The 25,009-nt window shown below is 36.3% G+C and overlaps 1 protein-coding gene across 1 annotated transcript in view; it reads left to right on the top strand.

The window, feature by feature from the left end:
- The window catches only part of DDX60 (DEAD (Asp-Glu-Ala-Asp) box polypeptide 60), a 102,354-nt gene that overhangs the window by 35,522 nt on the left and 41,823 nt on the right, over positions 1–25,009 (top strand). The window contains exons 9-22 of the mRNA XM_011967791.1: positions 421–526; positions 960–1,075; positions 2,301–2,461; positions 5,361–5,616; positions 10,042–10,208; positions 10,727–10,885; positions 12,153–12,302; positions 12,903–13,022; positions 14,164–14,259; positions 17,328–17,443; positions 18,317–18,459; positions 18,606–18,715; positions 23,793–23,897; positions 24,434–24,562. Of these exons, the coding sequence (XP_011823181.1) occupies positions 421–526; positions 960–1,075; positions 2,301–2,461; positions 5,361–5,616; positions 10,042–10,208; positions 10,727–10,885; positions 12,153–12,302; positions 12,903–13,022; positions 14,164–14,259; positions 17,328–17,443; positions 18,317–18,459; positions 18,606–18,715; positions 23,793–23,897; positions 24,434–24,562 (1,934 nt within the window). The remainder of the gene's footprint in view (positions 1–420; positions 527–959; positions 1,076–2,300; positions 2,462–5,360; positions 5,617–10,041; positions 10,209–10,726; positions 10,886–12,152; positions 12,303–12,902; positions 13,023–14,163; positions 14,260–17,327; positions 17,444–18,316; positions 18,460–18,605; positions 18,716–23,792; positions 23,898–24,433; positions 24,563–25,009) is intronic.

Below are 25,009 nucleotides of genomic sequence, written 5' to 3'. Positions count from 1 at the left end.
TTCTTTGCTTCCCCTTCCTTCCTTCCTTCCTTCTTTCCTTCCTTCCTTCCTTCCTCCCTCCCTCCCTCCCTCCCTTCCTTCTTTCCATCTACCTACCTATCTGATTTATCCATCTATTATCTGTCTACTTACCCATCCATGCATCTATCCATCCACCCATCCACGCATCCATTCACCCACCCATCCCCCATGCATATCCACATATATGCCAAAATGCTGTCTAATTCTTTATACTCTACTGTGTTCCAAAGTGTTTTACTGTGGGAAAAACTTTATAAGAAGGGCTGAAACTTGAAACATGTAAATAAGATTAATGTAAAATGTTTTTAATGTGAGTTTTAGAAAATAATATGTAATATTCCTGTCTGAAAGTTTTACATTTGACCTTGTCTCAATTTTTTTTTGTTTGTTTGTTTACAGACAGCGCCAGTGAAATGGTGCCCAATTTTGGTTTTATTCCAATGTCCTCTTTTGTGGTTGATAAATTTGCTGGAGATATTTTGAAAGATTTGCCTTTTCTAAAAAGGTATAAGACCAAAACTGTGCCTCAATAAATACTTGTATGGAATACATGAGTTACACAACAAGGATTATTTGAAATGCAGATGATCAGAGTACATTACATGTAGTATGTGTTTGTAATACATAATGAATTTAAAATCAAAATTTTCAATGCCTTTTGGCCGAACTTAGAATAAGTCACTACAGCTGCATATTTTAAATTAATGAATTAATGAATGCATATTAATTGATATTGATGAGACTGTCAGAGACATGGAGTAGATTTTGATTTATTAAACCTCTAATAAACTTCTCTTTGGATTCTACCACCCACATCATATTGCAGAAAGAAGAAGGGGAGCTATGATTTTCAAAAATATTATAAAATAAAATCTGTGCTATGTTATATTTAGAAGTGTGCAATTTAAAATACGCTTTTTTTTTTTTTTGTCTCGCAGTGATGATCCTATTGTTACTTCACTGGTTAAACAAAAGGAATTTGATGAACTTGTGCACTGGCATTCTCATAAACCCCTGAGTGATGATTATGACAGGTCCAAGTGTCAGTTTGATGGTGAGCTCTGTGACTCTAGTGAAATAAATTTAGATCTACTTTACTCTCTGCCTTTTGTTTTATAGTGGAAAATTATCATATCATGAGACACAAATTAAGTTTTTTTGAATAAAAATAGTCTACAAGATATTTAGATGTGCATTGGGAAAGATGGTAATGAAAAATTCTCTTTTTCTTCATTGACAGTCATATGCATATAGATATGTATGTGTTTTAGGAGGAAGTGCTAGAAGTTGTTTTAAGGAAAGATGGTTTGTAGTTTAAGCAATGTATGTATTCCTTGGAGTCAAATATATTGAGACCATAGTATTTCAAGCAATTTTAACTGTTTCATACCACCCGATTGGCTGCATGTAATAAGCACCAACATTCTATCTGCCTTCATGCTCAGGGTGGTTGAAACTACAAAAGGAGGCCCATGAAACCGCTAACAGTGGATCAACAGAGACTGAATTTAGGATCTTGTCTTCATCTCAACTTTCTGTATCCCTGTGCTTACCCCCAGCCCCCTTAGAGTTGACAAAACTTACTCTGAGAATAACCTAGGAGTAGGCATATCAAGTATGCTCATATGAAGTACTTATTAGCCTGGGTATGTAAAAAATGACCAAGGTGTTGGGGGGATGCTTTAGACAAACCATTAACATGCTTCAGAGTGGTTTGGTTTGATGTATATATTTACAGACATAGAAAAATTAGCTTAGTTATTTCATTTCTGTGAGTATTATGGAGGTAAGAGAGTAAGGCATACCTTGATTATTGGGACTTCTTACGTTATGAGATTTTACCATTTTAGCTGCCATGCTCTGGGCTCTGGCTCTGTGGCTATGGTCTGGAGTAAGGATTTTTTCTATCCAGTGATGCAAGAAGCCAGAATATCTTAGATAGTTGTCTTCTTGCCTCTGCCTCTACCTTCTTCTTAAACTAATTCACAGGGCAGAGGACATACGTAATGCCTGGAATCTGTCATTTTTTTTGTTGCACCCTGATACCTGATTTAGGAGGTAGACCATGAAAGTGTGTTTTGTCACTTCCACCCTTTGAATAAGAGAAGGAATTATTATCCATAGATAACTTGATTTTACATTCTCTCTTTAAGAAAGATAATAAGATTAAATTACTTTTCCACTAATTTAACTAATGGATGTGGGATAATATGAAGAATTGATGAGAATGCTATTGAAAAACTATAATAAAGTTACATTTTAAGTCTTTTCTTTTTCAGAAAAATCTAGAGACCCTCGTGTTCTTAGATCTGTGCAAAAGTATCATGTTTTCCAACGGTTTTATGGGAATTCATTAGAAACAGTCTCTTCGAAAATCATCGTGACTCAAACTATTAAGTCAAAGAAGGATTTTAGTGGGCCCAAGAGCAAAAAGGCACACGTAAGTTCTATACATTCTATCAAATTAAAAAAAAAATCTTTTTCTTTTCTCAAGTTGATATTTGTTATCCCTTTAGTGGTTTCTTTTTATATAATGCTTTTTCTTTATACATATATATATACACACACACACACATATATATATATGCATGTATTTTTATATATCATTACTTATTCTTTTACCTCTTGCTGAAAAAGCCTAACCTGCATAAAAAAGTTGTAATGGTATTCTATACATAATAACGTATGTATCTATTTGAAGAATAATTAAGTGACTAAAGTTTTGAGTTTAGAAATTTTAAACTAACATTAAAAATATAGTTGTTCATTAGTTAATGACAGTGAAAATCTTTTTCATATAGGTGGTAAAAATAGATATGAAATGTTTATCTACTTTTTTCTAAATTATGAAGAGTGTTTACACTTTTCCAAAGTATTTAAATGATTGATCAATCCACCACATTTTGTGAGTGGAAGGTTAGAACTGTCCATTTCATCTTTCCGTGTGGGTTGGACTCCTGCAACCTTACCTTTTTCCTTCTTGGGATGTTGTTTTTCTGCTCTTTTCCCAGGAGACATAACTGTGGAATGGAATACAAGGAGTAAATAAGAAAAGTTCCAATCTATTTCTGGAATAATAATACTAATAGTTTATGATCTAAAATTATCAGTTGATAATTCCTGCAACATTAATGTCTAAGTACAGATATTTTTATTTTAAAACTGAATTTTCTGATTATTTGACTTTAGAGACAGGTCATAAAGGTTTCCATCTTAAACAAATGGAAAAGTCATCAGGCTTTAGTATCTTTCTGTGGGCCTCAAAGTTGGGGATTTGGTAATGGCACTTATTTTCACAAAAAGTTTCTCTCAAGATGAAAGATTTTAATATATTAGAGAAAGTACCAACTTAACAAAACCAATCACAAATAAAGATATTTGTCACATATCTACCTTAACAAATTGAAATAAACATGGTGAAGTTATCAGGAATGAAACATATAAAGACCTCAAAAAATATTTTTATTCTCACTTCTGAATAATTACTTTTGTGAAAATTTTGGCAAGATCAGGAAAATGTGCATCTCTTTGTCAAGCCTTCAGTGGACATTTCAGAACTCCAAGAGACAGTTCATCAGTTCAAGGACTTATCAAAAAAGCTCTTGTATTTTCCACTCAAGATAACATCAAAAAATAATCACAAATTACTCTAAAAGGTTCTCAGACATTCTATGAAGGCTCTATTCTTCAACTGCTTCAAAAGTTTAAGCAATTGGCTGTCCCATCTTTTGTTTTAAGAGCCAAAGGGAAGCCTCTCTGAGCCCAACTATGTGATCATTGTTTCTCTCCTCCTTTTCATTTATGTAGCCAATTGTATTGTCAGTGAGACTATTTAATTGAACATTTACTTTTTTATTTATGGGTGACAAAAAGCTACTGCTTTTCAGTTATGTTTGTTGTTGTTGTTTTGAGAGATGTTATGAAATGGTAAATTTGCAGAAATTCTTGTCACATAATACAATGTATGAAAATAGAAAAATCTACATGGCAAAGGGTCAAAGGTAACCCTTGTACTATTGAGACAGAACCATGCTAAATTGGCCCAACACAGCAAATTAGGAAGACTAAACACTGGGAAAGCTCAAATATTATTGATTAGAAGGATTTGTTTCTAATTTAGAGAGTGATGACAAAAAATTGACTTCATTATAGGCAGGCATTTACAGATTAATTTCGTGACTAACAAGAAGAGTGGAAGATGTGTTGGAATCCTCTTGCTAATACAACAATTCTCTAATTTGTCTTTGTAGATTAATGAGTCAGGTTGGTAAAAGCATGGTAAAATGGGCCCATACTATGTTTAAGTTAATTGGAAGTGCTTATTGAGGAAGAGAAAATCAGTTGTATTTGTGTTGTTCCTCTTATCCACTCCTCTTCTTCCTCTTTCCTTATTCACTCATCAAACATTATGGACTAAATGCTTTGCGCTTGAGACATACAGACAACAAAGGCACATTCCTGTCTCAGGATCTCAATCAAGAGAGGAGGAATGGCAAATGAAATTACAACTACAGTTTGTGCTAATGAGTGCTTCAATAGATGTCTGAGCAGAGGAAGAATACATGACTTAGACTTGGGAGAGTCAGGGAAAGCTTCATGGAGGAAATATATTAAGCAAGTAGAGAATAGGGAGGTGATGTGGGAAGAATGGAAGAGGGCAGGCAATTCTAGAGGGAGCAGCAGATATCATAGCATGGAGACATGAAAAGAGAGGTGGCCTCTTGTCTCTGATTTTGTGACATTAACTCTTCTTCTTTTTTTTTTTTTTTTTTTTTTTTTCCTGAGACAGAGTCCTGCTCCATTGCCCAGACTGGAGTGCAGTGGCCCAGTCTCGGCTCACAGCTACCTCTGCCTCCCGGGTTCAAGGGATTCTCATGCCTCAGCCTCCCAAGTAACTGGGACTACAGGAGTGTGCCACCACGCCCAGCTAATTTTTGTATTTTTAGTAGATAAGAGGTTTCACTATGTTGGCCAGGCTGGTCTGAAACACTTGGTTTCAGGTGATCTGCCAGCCCCAGCCTCCCAAAGTGCTGGGATTACAGGTGTCAGCCACCATGCCCAGCGGCATTTACTCTTTTATTTATAAACTACACCACTCACAAATCTAGAAAATTATCTACAGAGAGCCTTTATACTCCCTAAATTAAATTGTCATAAGTTGTAAATTAACACAGGCTTAATTTCCAAAAGAAAAAAAAGAAGTTTTTCACATCTACTCAAAATGGGATGATGATCAAAGTCATCAGTACACCCTTAATATTGTCTCACTCATGACCTCTTATCTTGGAATATGTTCAACTTATTTTAAGAGATGCTTTTTTTTTTTTCCTTTGGGGCAGGAGACCAAGGCTGAAATAATTACTAGAGAGAATAAGAAAAGGTTATTTGCCAAGGAAGAACAAAAGGAAGAGCAAAAGTGGAATGCTTTGTCATTTTCTATTGAAGAGCAAATGAAAGAGAATTTATACTCTGGAATAAAGAACCTGGAAGACTTTTTGAAATCCTGTAAAAGTAGCTCTGTGAAACTTCGGGTTGAAATGGTGGGATTAACTGCTTGCTTGAAAGCCTGGAAAGAACATTGCCGAAGTGAAGAAGGTATGTGATTCTGTTTTCTTATTTCGGTGAGTTGGAGAATTAATACAAATGTAATAATGATAGTTGCCATTTATTAACTGGAAATTTGCATTAGAAGACTTACATGCACTATCTTATTTTATGTATTATTACCTTTAATATGTTCTGAGACCCACAATGGTTGCCTGAAACTGTGGATAGTACCAAATGCCATGTATACTATTTTGTCCTATGCATACATATGTATGATAAACTTTAATTTCTAAATTAGGTACAGTAAGAGATTAACAACAATAATAAGATAGAATAATTACAACAATATACTATAATAAAAGTTATGTAAATATGGTCTCTCTTCCTCAAAATACCTTATTGTACTATACTCACCCCTTTTCTTCTTGTGAGAATGTGAGATGGTAAAATGGCTACATGATGAGGTGAAGTGAGGTGATTGATGAACACTATTGTTGACCTTCTGATGATGCAACAGAAGGAGGATCGTCTGCTTCAGGCAATCCTTGTGTCATTAAGCCACAAGGGAGTGAATGACTGATGTTAGGAGCAGATGATATTGATGATTGGGGTCCTCCATGGTTGAAAGAGTTTTGCTGAAGTCTTTTAGAAGAATAACATTAGCAGTAACTGTTGTCACTTTTTTTTTTTTTTTTTTTTTTTTTAGTGGGGATGGAGTCTCACTCTGTCACCCAGGCTGGAGTACAGTGGCACCATCTCGGCTCACTGCAACCTCCGCCTCCTGGGTTCAAGCAATTCTTCTGCCTCAACCTTTCGAGTAGCTGGGACTACAGGTGCACGCCACCATGCCCAGCTAATTTTTGTATTTTTAGTAGAGACGAGGTTTCACCATATTGGCCAGGCTGGTCTTGAACTCCTGACTTTGTGATCCACCCACCAGGGCCTCCCAAAGTGCTGGGATTACAGGCACGAGCCAACGTGCCTGGCCACTGTTGTCACTCTTTAACTTATCAAAGTGTTTCTGTGAAGGTTGCAATTCTTTTGTGATTTTATGGGTGACTTTAATGCTGTATTCTATCTGAGAATTGTATTCCATATTTTTTCTTTTAATATCTATGTAATTTGAAACACTTTAGCAAATTCAGGTTCTGCTTCAGGTTCTTCTTCATCTTCCTCCCTAGATGACTCAGTAAGTTCTTCCATTTCCTCATTTGTTAACATTTCCTAATGAACTTCAATATGTTGTTTCACTTCTTTATCAAACACATTGGCAAATCTCTCTCTATCAATTAGTCTTGCTGCATGAATTATTTTCCTAACTTCTCCATTGATCCCCAAGAAGTCTTGAAAATCACTCAGGACTTCACTCCATACATTCTTCCAGCAGGCATTTCTAGTTTTTTGATTTAATTAATCCATTGCATCTTTGGAGAGTGTTATTGCATCAGCAATAGTGAGTAATTTCCAGCACCTTATCATGTCCAGATTGGGGTCTGCATCAGTTGCTGATTGAATGTAATCAAACACCAGGCAGGTGTATGTGGCTTTGACAAACTGACTGATGCCGTAGTCAAGGCACTGAAACAGTGAGTTTGTATTTGGAGGTAAAAATACAATCTCAATATTTTCATTTTCAACAAAAACAGATTTGGGATGGCTAGGTGCATTGTCTAGTATTCCAAGCTTTCCTCTTTCAAGAATTTTTTCACTTCTGGGAAGAAGCATTGGTAGAACCATTCCATAAAAATGTTGACTGTCATTCACACTTTCTGATTATGTTGCCAGAACACAAGCAGATAATTTTTGCTTTTGTTTTTGAGAGTGTATGGCTTCTTCATTCTGCATGCTATGCCTGTCTGTATTATGTGCACTGCAGCGTTGCCACCTTGTACCAGTGTTAATCTATCCTTCCATGTTTTTTGTCTTGGTGCCTCCTTTGGACTTTTAAGAGTGTAGGTTCTATTGGGCATCTTCTTGCAGAAGAGCCTGGTTTCATCACAATTAAAACCTTGCTTTGGATGGTATCCTTTCTTTCTAACCAACTTCTTCAACTCTGCCAGAAATGTGGCAGCAGCTTCTTCATTGGCAGATGGAGCCTCTTCAGTCAGTAGTGTTTTGTTTTGTTTTGTTTTGTTTTTGAGATGGAGCCTCGCTCTGTCGGGACCAGACTGGAGTGCAGTGGCGCGATCTTGGCTCACTGCAACCTCCGCCTCCTGGGTTCAAGCGATTCTGCTGCCTCAGCCTCCTGAGTAGCTGGAACTACATGCACGCGACACCATGCCCAACTAATTTTTGTATTTTTACTAGAGATGGGATTTCACCATGTTGGCATGTTGGCCAGGATCATCGATCTCTTGACCTCATGATCCGCCCACCTTGGCTTTTCAAATTGCTGGGATTACAAGCATGAGCCACTGCGCCTGGCCCTCTTCAGTATTTTTTATACTTTTCAGTCCAAACCTATTCCCAAATTTGTTTAACCATCCTATATTTGAAGAAAATGGGTCATTGTCACTCATTTTGGAGGATGCCTTGCTGAAGTCTTCATACAGATTCAATGCTTTCAGGTGCAACATGTTTCCATCACCTGGAAAATATTTTCTATTTATGCCTTCCACCTTCTATCTTAACTAAGCACTTATCAAACACTGTGGCCAAAATTTTTGCTGTTTGAGGTGGAACAGAAAAAATAGCACAGATTTCTTTTTTCTTCTTCACAACTTAATGGGTAAAAGGTTGTTTCTGAGTGTAGATCTTAGCAACCTCAGCATGTGAATTTTTCTTTACTTATTAAGTCAAGAACTTTCATGTTTTCACTTAAAGAAAGCACTTTGTGGCTTCTTTTTTGGCATATTTGAATTGCCAACATCACTTATTTTGCAGTTTGGGGCCATTTTAATAAAGAAGGGTTATTGAACACCAACATTGAGGCATCAGTGCAGTCAATCTGATCATCAGGGTGGCTAAGTAACTAATGGGAATGTGGTATCTACAGTGTGAACATGGGGGACAAAGGAAGGATTCATGTCCTGAGCAGGACGAAGTGAGATGGTGCGAGATTTCATCACACAACTCAAAATGGTGTGCAATTTAAAAACATATGAATTATGTATTTCTGGAATTTTTGATTTAATAATTTTGAACCACAGTTTAGCTTAGATCCCTGACACACCAATAAAAGGAAAATTTTGTATTTTATCAATGAGCAATGAAATCTCAGAGAGGGTCCAAAGGGCAAATATATAGCACATTCATAAGCACCTTCAAAGACAGGTGCAAAAAGAACAACTTATAAAGTTGGGGACATGGTTAAGGGAACCAACAAAAACAATGAGGCACCCAGGAAGAATCTGTCATTCACCTTTGAGACCAATGAGTAAACATTTCCTTTGTGAGTAATGCCGTATTCATGCTTCCCTGGCACACTGAGTTCTTCCAAAGCTGCTGTGGATACCATGTGCTCTACTTTACAATTTCCATAACAGGTAGTAAAAAAGAGAAGAAGAGGCAGAAAGAGGAAGATACAGGTGAAATGGGATCACATCAAGATGTGTAAATTCACAGCAAGTGAAATGATCTTGTTCCATAATACCTCCAAGCTGACAGTTCTTCTGAGCAAACCTAGTTGATCTGTCAGTTTTGAGCATCTCCACACTTTGATCCATTTAACACCTGACCTCCATGTTCTCTCCAACACCCTGACCACCCCCACACCTATTGTTTCTGCTGCTTAATTGGGAATGATCAAGTGTTATGCATTGTTTTTCTAAGTGAACTGCTCACTTAGAATAACAGTGCATAACAATCAGTATGAACTGTATTACATTTCCTTTGTAGCCTCTTACTGTATTCAGTAGGTATTAATGTTGTTAAATAGGTGAAATATAGATGATTGATTAGAAGAAATCCTGACATAGTAAGTATGAAATAATTAGCAGAGCAGAGGAACAAAAAGGATATATATGAATATAAAGCATTGGAGAGAGATTAGCAACATCTAGAATGTGACAGTTGGAAGAGGTGGATTGAATTGAAGTCCTCCAATGATTATACCAAATGCTTATCTGTGGTCAACCATAGGACTCAATAAATGTTGCCAAGGTTTTAACCAGATATTTCAAGTCATAAAGATATTTTTCTTTGAACACAGTAGAGCAAGTATGAAAATAAAAGATGGAGAAAATATTTGTTATTCTTCCTAAACTTTTACAAACTTGAGCTTCTTTGATCTTATTTCTATTATGAACTATATATTTTTTCCCAACACTGATGTGGCTATGTCTCAGTAATCCACGGAGATGACGAAGTGTGGCTAGTTGAACTTCAATTTTACTTTATTTGGCCCTTTCTACTCCAAAACCTCCACTAATGCCAAGTAAGATAGTGAGGCCATCTAGGTGATTAATGTTGGATAATCAAATGAATTATTTTTGATGGTCTTTATAACAATTTTATTGTTTATTCTTTACCAAGGTAAAACCACGAAAGATTTAAGTATAGCTGTTCAAATGATGAAAAGGATCCACTCCTTGATGGAAAAATACTCAGAACTTTTACAAGAAGATGATCGGCAACTCATAGCCAGATGCCTTAAGTATTTAGGATTTGATGAGTTGGCAAATTCTTTACATCCAACTCAGGTAATATTATCGGAATAGCTCAATTTCAACAGGGTAATTACTAGTTATACATAAAGTGTTTTGCAAATATAGTCATCTCTTCCAGATTTTTTTTTTTTTTAACTGAAAATACTATTAGTAGTAGTAATCCAACTGCCCAATCTTGAAGTAATGCATAATTAGAAAATTTGTACAAATGCTTACCTGGACAAACATTAAATGCCAGATAATCTCTGCAGATCCTTAAAACTAACCATATACTTAATTCTAGCAAAACATCTCAAAACTGTAGTATGATTATTCAATTGTCTTTAAATATATCAGGTTGTAGCTACAAACGTCATGATATATATTTAAAAATCTTGACGCCTACTAATTTTTTCTAGTTAAGACAATGATTTTAAAAATTTAAATTTAAAAGGTGGTAAAATGCTTTCATTGCTTTTCACATAGAAAGGGCTCAGTAATAAATGTTTTACTTATTTAAGTGATATTCTAATTCAATGTCATTTTCAAAATGGACTTTTAAAATAATGCAGGATGCAGAAAATGATGTAAAAGCGAAGAAAAGGAATAAATATTCAGTTGGCATCGGGCCAGCTCGGTTCCAACTGCAATACATGGGCCATTATTTGATACGAGATGAGAGAAAAGACCCAGATCCCAGGGTCCAGGATTTTATTCCCGACACATGGCAGGTAATACTGCAAATGAAACAAAAATTACTGTATTTTTTTTATTATATGTGATCTCAGAGGTTTCTCATTATTGTGCCTCTACTTATTATATTTGGTATGAACTTGTTGATGTCATTTAAAGATACCTTGTTATTTAAAATGTCAAATGTGGACATTTTTTCCCCATTTAAAGAAAGTGAGATTTTCTTTTATCATAGAGACCATTTCCTTGGAGGTACATTAATGGATTCATATGTTTAGCTCTGATGTTATCTCAGTGTCATCCAGCTGTGATGGATGCAGCCTCCAGGTTTTCCCTGTGTCAATAGGATTTCATATGTAAATACATAAATGTGCATAGAGAAATCTGGATAGTTTAAATAGTAGGGACAATTGTTTAGATATTTACACATTGCATCTGTCACCATAGTAGCTATTCTAAAAATGTATATAAAATTAATATTGATGGATATAAAATTCAGAGGAAAAGGATGCATTTCTACATGCATTGAACCATACAGACTTGCTGATAAATTGAACAGGTTTACCTACAGAAATGCAATTTTATAGCTTCAGTCTAATAGACTGCCCTCTTCAGAATCTTTCTTATGATGGTGGGGTAGGTTAAAAAATGCATGCCGCCTTTTCATGAATAGGAAGACCAGTTCCTTACTTCAGTGCAGGACAAGAGACAGTAATGCTCTCCATTAATTTCATCCACATTGTAACTGTTCTGATGCCTATTCACTCTGAGGTGTGACCAGGAGTGGACTGGTTGGGGTTTTGAGTTGTTTTCCCACCTTCTACCTATTACATAGACTTATCATCATTCTTTTCGGCTAGTCAACATTCTTCGGCTGAAGGGGTGGAGCTCTCTCATCCTGGCATTCTTCTATGTAGAAAGTAGAAGATCAGTAGCAAAATTAAGAATATTTGATGTTTCTTCTCCTCAGCTACTTTTTTCACCATCAGTAATATACATATTTTCTCTTTCTTAGAACTTAGTTTCTCAACCGCACTTACTGAATATCAAATAATTACAGATGTTTTCTCAATAATAAGATATTTTGTTCGACATCCTCTCCATTTTTCACACATGAAACCCACCTTACAGATGTTCAAAAGCATAAAAATGATCTCTTCTGAGAGAATGGCATGAGACCTTCAGATGTCCCTATAGATCCTTTGAGGTTCAGAAAATCGTATTGGAAGTCTATTAATATACTGTTTTTGTTTTGGTAACATATGGTTCACTTTCTTGACACGAATGGTACTCTGCACCCTGCAGCGAGAGCTCCTTGATGTTGTGGATAAGAATGAGTCTGCAGTGATTGTTGCCCCAACATCCTCAGGCAAAACCTATGCCTCCTACTACTGCATGGAGAAAGTGCTGAAGGAGAGTGATGATGGGGTGGTCGTGTACGTTGCTCCCACAAAGGTAGCGCTCAACTGACTGTAATATTCTCTTTCGTTCCTGAACCTACTCTTTAAAAATAATGAACATGGTCACATGGTAGATCTAGTTCATTTTATTTTTTAACCTGCGTTTTCTAGTTCCAGTGTCTGAAGCTAAAATAACATACATATACATATACACATTCATATACACACACACACACACACGTGTGTGTATTTGTACATTTATATACATATACACATTCATATACACACACACACACACAAACATATACATAAAATAACATATACATATTCAAACTTTAGACATCAGGGGAAAGTCACCAAATATAGGAGATACAATTTTTTTCTGATGCATAAGCAACATTTTCTGTTTTTCCTTCTGATGAATACTTTTTAAATTTCATTTTACTTTAGGTTGAGGTTTATCAGTGAGGTTCGTGTGCTGAGTCAACTATCTCAAAGAGAATATGTTAGTGTGTTTAGAGTGGTGGGTTGATGAAAGGGGTTAGTAAGCTTTCTGCACTGAAAGCAGGACACACTTTTAGACAGTTCTTGTTGTCCTCTGATATTTCACCTCTCTCTATTATGTGACTAATGGATCTTTTTCTTTGTCAATCAGGCCCTTGTTAATCAAGTGGCAGCAACTGTTCAGAATCGTTTTACGAAAAATCTGCCAAGTGGTGAAGCTCTCTGTGGTGTTTTCACCAGGGAGTATCGTCATGACGCCTTAAACTGTCAGGTACGGTATTTTAATTAATAAGTGTGTTATCGAATTATATAACTGTACTTGTATGTCTCTTTGACTAGAAATTCAACATCTTCACAAGGCTTGTGAAAATAATTTCCTTGAATTTATGAAAGACAAAATACTTTTAGAGAAAATGTAATATTGTTACATTTCAAAGAGTGAGAACTAGAACTCATCTTTCTCTAAGGACACTGACCTTTGGATTTCTGATTTCATTTATATTTTATTGCATCGTCTTGGTTTGTAAAGGGATTCAGAATGATCTGAAAATGCTATGTTATAGAAAACTAACAAATCTCAATTTTAAATCAATTGCTTTTTCTTCATAAGTATCTATTAAGGATACTCATGATTTAGAAAATGTATTATGGATCGTATACCTGGTGCTAAATCATAGACAGTTTTCTCCCCTCCGAACTCACAGATCAACAATTAAGACTAAATAAGAATGAACACATGATTGTAGAAGATTGCATGGTAGACATGGAGATGTTCTACCCAGATTGCCTTTCAAAGAAGGATTTGATGTGGGGAGTGTGGTTAAGATAGATGCCGGCTATCAGCTCCGCTCCCCCAGTTCTGCCTCCACAGTCTATACCCTGCAACTGAGCTAAGTAGAAGTACAAACAGTAGGCTGCTGTGGCTCGATGTGGAACAACTCTGACAGCAGTCCTTACTCCAGAACTCCAAGCTAGGTTGGCAGAGGCTCCATCAGGCCTGCCTTGCAGTTAGGCTTCCTCCTCTGCTCATTCCTGCTTCCCTGCTCTTTTCACACTAGCTGATTCTTAATAAACACCTTTCAATCTAAACTCTATGTCAGTGTCAGGTTTTAAAGAATCAAACTTGTGACAATGAATAGTTTCTATTTTTAAACTCTGAATGCTCATAAACAAGGATATAAACTTCAAATCTGATTTTCTACCATTTTTGACCTACCAAAATTTCTGTTTAATATGGTTCCAATGAATATGGCACAGTTTTGATGAAACCCTGAATTCTCAGAAGCAATGTTATATGCCAATTATCAGCAGGTACATGCAGGACTTGTAAGTCTATCTTACATATTCTTGTAACTATGTCTACACATGGTAAGTGCTCAAAATGTTACCTCACACAATATTATTCTTTGTAGGTACTTATTACAGTGCCTGCCTGCTTTGAAATTCTGCTGCTTGCTCCTCATCGCCAAAACTGGGTGAAAAAGATCAGATATGTTATATTTGATGAGGTAGGTTTAGTGTTCTTTGTTTGCTTAATTTCCTAGTGCACATTTGCATAGCAATTAAGATATTTGGTGTTTCAGGACATCTATCCCCTTGGATGGAGTTCAGATTGAGAAGGCCTCCCTTTTTTTTTTTTTCCTGAGTGATTTTTCCTGGAAATTATAGTTTTTTTGCTCCCTTTTCGTGTTGTGACTCAATAGGGTAAAATGATGCACCCCACAGAGTTCTGTATGGGAGTGGAATCTTTCACTGACAACTGTTTCAGGGAAAATGGAGTTCAACCATTCTGGTACAAGTTCCCCTGGACAGAGATTTCAATCCAATCTTTGACCTCTAAAGTAAATAATTTTTGGCTCTAACAATGATGCCAGTTACATAAGTTTTATCAGTCATGATCCCAACAGAAAATTAAATGACACTCTTGAAATACAATAATTCAAGAAGGGTATTTTTCAAAGGTGTATGTGAGGGAATCCATAAGGGTTAGTGCAGTAATCTAGAGCTAGTAGTTTACCCCTAGGCTTAAAGGAGCAAGGCATGGAAGCATTTATGGAAACTCAAAACGAGATTCCAATTGAGTTGACCATGTTGTGAGGAATATAGCTGATTCAAGGTAGCTTTTCAGGAAAGGAGCCAATGGAAAAATGACCTCAGTCTCAGTCTCCGCGCTTCTTCTGATCTGTGGCCAAGGCCCTCCATAGGCCAAACCCAGTGGAACCAGAAATCATAAGAGTCCTTTTGACAAAGTACCTGTAGGTCAGCTTCCCTGGGAAGAGGCAGCAGGATAAAAAACAAGGTAGATTTATAGCGATTTATTGGGGCAAATGGAAGATACTTCGCAAAGCTATATTGCAGCATTATTAGGAATATTTATTGGTCAGATGGCTCACACCTGTAATCCCAGCATTGTGGGAAGCCGAGGCGGGCGGATTGCCTGAGGTCAGGAATTTGAAGCCAGCCTGGCCAACATGGTGAAACCCCATCTCTACTAAAAATACAAAAATTAGCTGGGAGTGGTGTCAGGTGCCTATAATCTCAGCTACTCAGGAGGCTGAGGCAGGAGAATCACTTGAACCAGGAGACAGAGGTTGCAGTGAGCCGAGATCGTGCCACTGCACTCCAGCCTGGGTACCAGAGTGAAACTCCATCTCAAAAAAAAAAAAAAAAAAAGAAAAGAAAGAAAAAAAAGGGGGAATATTTATTAAAAGAGATTTAGAACACGATAGGAAGATATATTCTTTGGCTCTGTGGAATTTTACATTCAAAGGGAAAAAGTTTAACAAATCTCTGTAACTTACCTTTTCCTTGCTATAAACTTGGAGCTACCAAATAGGCTGTGCTTTGGATTTGATACTGATTTATTATATTTATTTTTGGTTGATCTCATATTGCATCATGAAGGTCTTGAATATTATTGTTTTCAAAAATCCAACAACTTTGTCTATGCAATCTAGAACTTTGAATTAAAATCTCATCTCAAAACTCTGAAGTGATATGATGATATGACTTTGGCTATTTCAGTTTTTCGAATTTTGTGTCAGGGATAAAACCGAAAGGTTTTAAAGGCTAATGTCCACTGGCAGAATCAGGGAAAAGTGCTATCTAGGGCAAAGCATAAGGTCAATATTTGATGGAGTGGTATTTTATCTCACCAGGACAAGCCCAAATGGGCAGTGGGTATGCATATTCTAATAGATAGATAATTTGACTTTGATAGTAAGTCTTTTCCAGTTGCTTGCCAAGTGTCATACTTTAATCTGTTAAATGAAGACCACAATTGCGACTCCTTTCTGGATCTAGTTTGATTTGCTCATCCATTCATTTACTCAGCAGATATTTAAGAAGTGCCTGCTCAGTGTTAGGCTTTGTGTCAGTGGCTAGGAATAGAATATTCAGGTCTAAGGTTACAGTTTACTTAATGCCTTATCTATTAGACACTGGAGCTGACAGCAGTTTCATCAAGAAAGAGGAAATAAACAAGTGAGCTCACAAATGATGATGCCAGCTCACGTTGGTACAAACTGTGAAGGAAGGGAGCAGGCTGCCATGACTGCAGTCATGGTAGGGTGTCAGGAGGAGGCAACTCTGGAATAGGTGGTCAGGAAAGTCTGTTTAATGGAGTGGCATTGAGCTGAACTCTACCGTGTGAATAGGAGAGGGTAAGAGTAATTTAAGCAGAGGGAATAATATACATGAAAGCTCTTGGGTAGGAAGGATGAGTTCAAGGAACAAAGAAAAGGTCATTCTTTCTGGACCATAGTAAAGGTGGAGACAGTGGATTGAAATAAAGCCAGAGAGGCAGTGATGGCCAAATGATGCCAGACATTATACCTCCCATTAAGGAGTTTATATTTTATTTCACATGCAAAGGGAAGATATTAAAGCAATTTATTTAGTGACATGACTTGATATAGTTTATCTTTTTAAACCTTTTTTTTTTTTTTTTGAGACAGTGTCTCACTCTGTTGCCCAGGCAGGAGCGCAGTGGTGCCATCTCAGCTCACTGCAAGTTCCGCCTCCTGGGTCACGCCATTCTCCTGCCTCAGCCTCCCGAGTAGCTGGGACTACAGGCACCCCCCACCATGCCCGGCTAATTTTTTTTGTATTTTCAGTAGAGATGGGGTTTCAACATGTTAGCCAGCATGGTCTCAATCTCCTGACCTCGTGATCCGCCCGCCTCGGCCTCTCGAAGTGCTGGGATTGCAGGCATGAGCCACTGCGCCCGGCCAGCATTTTTATTTTGGCTGTGATGTGAAGAATTTAAGGGCAAGTAGGCAGTCTAGTATAGTAGTCAAGTGGATATTGTGGTAACGCTGCTGAGATGTGAGAGTAGCTAGGTTGGCGGTAGACATGAAGATAAATGCATTGAGTTGAAAGAAATTTTTGAAAGTAAAGTAAGGCAGAATTGTTGGTGAATTGGTTGTGGGAATTTTTAATATTTCTTTAAACTTGGCATGGTCACTTAAAGGCGATGGGAAGGCAGGCATGACAATTTCAAGATTCCATGTCTTACTTTCATTTGCTATTTTTAAATCAACTTTTCAGTTGAGATTTTCTTTTTTTTCTTTAATAGGTTCATTGTCTTGGTGGAGAAATTGGAGCAGAAATCTGGGAACATCTCCTCGTCATGATCCGATGTCCCTTTTTGGCTCTTTCAGCTACCATAAGTAATCCTGAACATCTCACCGAGTAGGCATTAAGTTCCAATTTGGACAGAGTGTTTGTCTATTTTGAATGTTTGAATTTCATAATTTCTCAATGGGTTCTGAGGAGTTTCATAATTTTCTAGTGAATTTAATAGTTTATTTCTGGATCTTCAAGAAACTGCATCTCTCTACACCTCCTGGCCATTGCTGAGGAAAATCACCCTCTGTACAGAAAAATCACAGACTTCCCCACCCAGATCTGCAATTGAGTAGGAAATTTCCCCCATCCTGAAAATTACTCATCAGAAAAGATGTATTTTTGTTTCTTTTTTGTCCTTCACCAAGAAATAAAATATAAAATGATATAATAACACACTCAGCCATGGGGCCTGTGGTCCATTTTCCCACTTGGCTGAGATATTTAGAAAGATAGCAAATTCGTATTAGTTGAAAGCCCCATTTTGTCTTGTCATTGGGCTTGATTTTTGCCTACTACTAGTAATTTTTTTTTACTTTACAATATTTACTTATTTACTGATAACAATCCTATAATACCTCCTATGTGCCCAGTACTGTTCTAAGTGCTTTACGTGTAGTAATTTATTTTAAGTGCCCAGCAACCCTTATGATTTATGCTTACTTCCATTACTACTATTAAATAGTCACAATTCCAATATTACTACCATATTTCCATTTTAAAATATGGAAAACTAGGTACAGAAAGATGAAGTTATTCAACCAGGAGACACAGCTATTAGTAAGAAGGTTGGGATTTAATTTCAAGTAGTCTGGCTTCTGAGTCTATTCCCCTAAGTATAATTTATAAGAAACATGAAACTGTCTTTACTTAAACTACTTAATTTCACAGGAAGTAGTTCCATGTTCTGCCAAATAATATGTACATTTATTTTTTAAGGTGGCTACAATCGGTAAAATGGTACTGGAAACAAGAAGACAAAATAACTGAAAATAATACTGCTTCTAAAAGACATGTGGGTCATCATGCTGGCTTTCCCAAAGACTACCTGCAAGTAAAACAGTCATATAAAGTTAGACTTGGTATGTTTGATATATTTCTATAAAGTTTGCCTTTTACTTTATTTTTAAAAAATCTACCATTATCTTGATCTTGATGCCTTTTACTTTAAATTTATTTCAGTGATTACATTTCCATTGATGTGGAAATTCTTGTTCTTCATTTTTAGTGCTCTATGGAGAGAGGTACAATGATCTAGAGAAGCATGTATGTTCAATAAAACATGATGACATCCATTTTGATCATTTTCACCCATGTGCTGCACTAACCACAGATCATGTAAGTAGTATTTTAGCCATATTTGTTCTGAGTAATATAAAATACTTGTATGTATTATAAATAAATGCTGCCTAACTGATATTTAGCAGAATTATAGAATTACAGAATTATAGAAACTGATACTTTAACCTTAATTTAAAAAATAACAAGAGTATTCTTTCTAATTCTCATTGGTTCTTCAACAATGCCTGAATACACAAAGATTAAAAACCACTACAAATTTAACCTGAATTTTTAGCTAATTTTATTTATTCTCAGATGTTTTCTTTGCCAATTTTTCTTCTTCTCAGCACCCGTGTCTGTCTGTCTACCCCTCTGACACTAATTCTTCTCACAGTGCAGCCATACAATTATATGTGGACAATCCCTAGTACATAGAAAAATCAGATAAAAGACATTCTTGCTAACGTAGCAATCACGACATGCTTTTTTGGTGGTGAGCCATTAAGGTGGAGGTCTTAGGAGGATTTCAGCTGGGACACCGGGGTGTGAGTGAGGAAAGATTTCTTAATTTTTCTTGCATAGTTCTCTTCCTGTCTCATCCTACTCCCATAAATGGCCCATTTAAACTTCCTTTGGCTTTCAAAGTGATGATTAGTCAATAGTTTTGTCTTCCTTCTAAAACCTTAAATATATTCCAAATTCTGTCATGTTAAACATAATAGGACATCCATCATAAGATTGTTGTGATGATTAAAGAAGGTAAAATATGTAAAATTTTTAGAGCACAAAAGTCAACATAATTTGACACGAATGTAATTAAACATAACTCTCAACTTTCTTTAAAGATAATTTTGATCTTTCCAAGTCTCTTTTGGCTTTCTTTTGGAAAAAGCTAAATGCATACCTCCTTAGCTTGACAACCGAGGTCATCCATGACCTGGCCCCAACGTCCTTTCCATTCATCCACTAGGGATATCTTACCTGGCAGCCCTTATGCTATGTATTACTCTTGGAATATTTCAACCCAGATGCCAACTACCAGTTGTTCGGATCCTGTTCATCTTCCATAATTCTTCTAATGTGAAACCTTTTCCGAATTCTTCTCTAACTTTCTTAGCTAGATGTAATCTTTCTTCTCTTCATAATACCTTGTCTGTGTTTCTAATACGACACCAGTCATGATGAGCTTACTGCTTAAGTCGTTTACATGCATATAGTCTTTACTTACTAGAATAACTCTTTGAAGGCAAATTTTATGTCCTTCGTTTCCTAACAAACTGCTATGTATATAAAAGGTACTACATGTATGTTAAATAAGAACAGCCAACCTAAATTGAACACTTACTTCGTGTTCTAAAAATTCTGCGTTTTTAAACTCTCTTAACCATGACAACAATCTTATGATAGATGTCTTAATACTAGTCCCACTTTACAATGAGGAAAGTGAGGCATAGAGAACTGAACTAATTCAGTGTTCTTTCATTAAGTAAATGGTGGGGTCATGATGCAATCTCCAACAAGTTGGCTTCTAAAAGCTGGCTGGCTGATAGTAATTTTCTAATAGAATTTTGTTATGGAAACTTACCTCTTGTGTGACAATGGCCCAATCCAAATTCTAAATGAACCTAAAATATGGACAATATTCTTGTGACTTAACTCATACCCCAAACCTAGAATATGGATGATAACCCACATATAAAAAAAAGACACCTTATTCTATGTTTTTTTCTTTCTCCCTTCCCTCCCCTCCCCTCCCCTTCCCTTCCCTTCCCTTCCCTCCTTCCCTCCCTCTCTCCTTCCTTCCCTCCTTCCCTCCCTTCTTTCCTTTAAGATATCCAGGAGTTATCTGACATTTCCATCATTACCTGGCATTTTAAAAACAGTATAGCATTTAAAAATTATTCTGTGTAGGATGGTTCAAGGCAGGTTATCTTTAAGCGGCAATGCATGTAGTGGTTTGGAGTACTTGCTGAAATTGTCATTTTGGTCCAAGTGCCTTTCGTCTATTTTCAGTAGCTATTAATGGAGTAACTGGAAAGCAATAGAACTGCTACAGTGTGCTGTGACCCCAGATGACTTCTGCAAAGGTCAAGCTGTTGTATGAGTCTTCTTTAGATGTCTAGACTTTTGTGGCAGGAATGCAGGATGAACATAAAGACTTAAGTATTAGTAAGTCTATTTTGACAGCTGTGTGTATAGCATGTGTTTATATAGGACATATCCTAAAGTAGCAGTGATAAAAACCAAGGAGGCCTTTCAACTGAGTAAATAATTCCTGGTCTTGTGTAGCCCATTTCAGATTAATATGGAAAAAATGGAGTGGCAAGAAAAAACATAATAAACTGTGGCAACATAAGAAGGGCCATCCACCTGGGTCCTTTCCTCTATAGTTGTAGTATAAAAATGATTTCAGGAGTAGGGCAGCATGAGTGAGCTGGTCTGAATCCAACCATGGTGAGGGATCGCCTTCAATCCATACATGGCTTGTTTCTGGCTAAGGACAGTGTCTTTGGCCTTTGGCCCAATTTTCATGCCACACAGGAACAGCTGCTGACTCCTGGAGTGTTATCAGCCCCAGAAAGTCCTTGAAAGAACTGCTGTCTATCTCTTTCTGCTCAGCATAGATCAATGCCTACCCTCACCTATGACATTAGGGACAATGTGGTTTACAAAAATAGCGTCATGGTATAATACTATTGTGTTTATAAAGAATGGTACAAATCTATGACCTTTTATTTCTCTTCATTTTCTGCCTAGACTCACTAAACTTTTGCAGGATCATTAGTCACTATGTAGTAGAGAACAACTGAATTGAATCCCCAGTATTTAGGCATAGGACTGTTAAACTAATTTAAAACATTAAGAACTATAAGGGATAATTAATCAATCATATTTATGGCTATGTCATTAATCATATGCCAGGCATTTTACTAGGCCTGTTACATATGTTATCTAATATAATTCTCATAAAAAAATCTATGTCACAGGCAGAATTATCCTTCATTTTAGAAATGAGGAAACTCAGACCTCTCTAAAAGGCTAAGAGACTTAAGAACTCATAAGCATTCTAGCAACCAAAAACAGAAGATTTATATTTTAACATTATAATAAATCTTCGATTTATTGTATGTTTTTATTTTAGTTAGGTAGAGTAAGTAACCACTTTCAAGTAATACCTAACAAGAGAGCAAGATGCCAACATTACAAAATAATAGGTGTTTTGTTCTATTTAGTATGTTGACATAATATAGTCCTTAGCATTTAGCTATCTTTCAGTGCTCCAACTGAGATGTTAAATGATGATTCCAGGAATTGTTTTATGTTCTATAGTTTTAAAGGTTTGAAGAACATATGTTGATTTTGTTTGCTCTCACTGCAGTCTTTAGGGTGGAAGTAAAAATATTGTATTTTCATTCCTATATTATGGATGAGGAACTAGCATTTACAGGTGCAATTAGAACCAGATCTTCTGATTCAAACTCTCCTGTACTTTCCATTCTACCAAACGTCATCTCCAGTTTGTTTCAACTGTGTTGTGTTTGGAGTGGCTTTTTTAGCCCTGAAATTTGAAACCTGAATTTTAAAACCTATTAATAGCTATTTACGAAAACAAGTGCCCTATTGTCAAATTATTTTGGATAAATTTGCATGCTGTATTTACTTCTTTGAGATTTAACATTTCCAGTGAGAAATCCCAAAGAATCCTATTTGATACAATACATATCATTTTTCCCTCCTTTTTCTTTTTTGAAGAATACTGTCTTAGCCCATTCATCAGGCTTCTATAACAAAAATATCACAAATTGGGAGGCTTTAGAAACAAAGATTTATTTTTCAGAATTCTGGAGGCTGGGAAGTCCAACGTCTAGGCACTGGGAGATTTGGTGTCTTGTGAGGGCCTGCTTTCTGGTTCACAGATAGCCGTCTTCTTACTGTGCCCTCACATGGCAGAAGGTACAGGGGAGATCTCTGTGGTCTCTTTTATAACAGCATTAATCCCATTCATGAGGGTTCTTCCTTCATGACCTAATCATCTCCCAAAGGATTTGCCTCCAGATACCATCACATTGGGGATTTGGTTTCAATGTGTAAGTTTTGGGGGAAGACAAACATTCAGTCTATACTACATTCCTATTAACATCTCAGAGAATATGTTTTTACATGCAAATGATTTGTAGCACTAGTGATTGAAACCAGTAGAAAATGGCCGGGCGCGGTGGCTCAAGCCTGTAATCCCAGCACTTTGGGAGGCCGAGACGGGCGGATCACGAGGTCAGGAGATCGAGACCATCCTGGCTAACCCGGTGAAACCCCGTCTCTACTAAAAAATACAAAAAACTAGCCGGGCGAAGTGGCGGGTGCCTGTAGTCCCAGCTACTCGGGAGGCTGAGGCAGGAGAATGGCGTGAACCCGAGAGGAGGAGCTTGCAGTGAGCTGAGATCCGGCCACTGCACTCCAGCCTGGGTGACAGAGCGAGACTCCGTCTCAAAAAAAAAAAAAAAAAAAGAAACCAGTAGAAAATACTACAGTGAAACTTTTTGAGAACAGGAATTTTTTATTTCCACTTAAAAACATTTGTGGAAAAAATGAATGGCATACATTATTAAGAAGACTTAGAGCAGACTTGTCAGTGACCTTTGAGAGAAGTTTCTTGGAGTCTCGAAAGTGGTTTGAGAGCCTTTATCTTGAAGTTGACCCAGTTCTTATCTTGAAACATAAGCAAATAAGATTTTCCCGTTTTAGCCTGGCTTGGTACACTTAAAGAATCACATTCTTAATTACATCAATTTTGGTGTTAGCTGTAAGGTAGAGGTTATGTATTGTCTAAACTGAGTCCACAAACCTTTCAGCTTCCCATTGCTCTGATTTCAATTATGAAGTCATTTCAAATAGCACAATGAAAAGGTCTTAGGAAGTAATATTAAACATTTTTAGTGGGCTTTTGGCTTTTTTCCCGCTTTAGTGATTCAGTGACCTGTGTAGATAGTGTTTTGTTAGCATTTAGCACCTATCAGCATTTGAACATTTTAGTTTTTTGCCTTTCAGTGTCTTTGGGTTATGATAGTGACTGAGAGGCAAAGGATAAGACATAAAATAAAATAAAGAGTAAGAATTTTAATTTTATTTTAAACAGATTGAAAGGTATGGATTCCCTCCTGATCTTACCCTTTCACCTCGAGAAAGCATCCAGCTGTATGATGCCATGTTTCAAATTTGGAAAAGTTGGCCCCGGGCCCAGGTAAATAATACTGATGTAATTAATCCTATTATAGAGGATGATAACATTGACAAACTCTCACCCTTTCTAATCACTTGCATCTAATCTTTTAAAATTATTAGTTGACTCTTCCTAAAATAAAAGTGCTTCTTCTCATATTTCTAATATTATCTGTTTGTTTTTTAATGGGTTTTAACTTGTATTTTATTTTAATTCCTGAGAATATTTCTTTTTTTAATCTTTTCAACTTCTCAAACACTATCATATTTCAATCTTTTTACATCTTAGATTCATATTTCTTTTTATTACACTTGCTTCCCTTCTAAGTCCCAACTGCCATTTGTTTTCATCTTTAACTTTGTTTTGCTTTGTATCCTCTCTTCTGAAGAGCTCATCCATCCTAGTAATGTTATGCATTAGAAGCTATGTGGAGATAAAAAGTTTAACCATCTCTACGCTCAAGAAACTTGTAAGGCTGTTAAAGAGGTATATAATTGAGAAATACTTTTGGATTTTCTTGCATGATTGTACCCAATTTTGTAATATTTGTTTTCAAGGAACTGTGCCCAGAAAACTTCATTCATTTTAACAATAAATTAGTCATTAAAAAGATGGATGCTAGAAAATATGAAGAGAGTCTAAAGTCAGAATTAACAAGTTGGATTAAAAATGGCAACATAGAGGAGGTAATTTTCATACACTTTTTGGCCAAACTATATTTATATTGTTTTCTTGAGTTATATCATTCAGTTAATACCATTTTCTGATTTTTTTAATCCTCAATTTTTATTTTAAAATTTTAAGTTGAACACGAAGTCTAGTGATTCTGAGATAGAATAAAAAGAGAAAGTAAACTGGTCTTTGTCTTATCCTCAATGTCTTCTGAACCATGTGCCAGAGGCTACTGGTTTTTTCTAAATGGCATAGCAGATAAGAACAGAAGGTTCTCTATCCAAAGAGATGATATTGTTGATACTTTAACAGTAGAGAGACTGAACTCACAGTAATAGTTTCTGAGAAGAATGTTTTACTCCTCTTTCTTTTTTGACTTGGAGTTTACTGTTCTTTTCTTATTATTATTTCAAGTCGTAGGAAGTATTTGGGTATTGAAACTTTTCCTGGAATTATATAAG

Source organism: Mandrillus leucophaeus, unplaced genomic scaffold (assembly GCF_000951045.1).
Source record: "Mandrillus leucophaeus isolate KB7577 unplaced genomic scaffold, Mleu.le_1.0 Scaffold81, whole genome shotgun sequence".
Lineage (NCBI taxonomy): Eukaryota > Metazoa > Chordata > Mammalia > Primates > Cercopithecidae > Mandrillus > Mandrillus leucophaeus.
The sequence above is the reverse complement of the archived record's forward strand: the minus strand, read 5'-3'. Positions and strand labels throughout refer to the sequence as shown.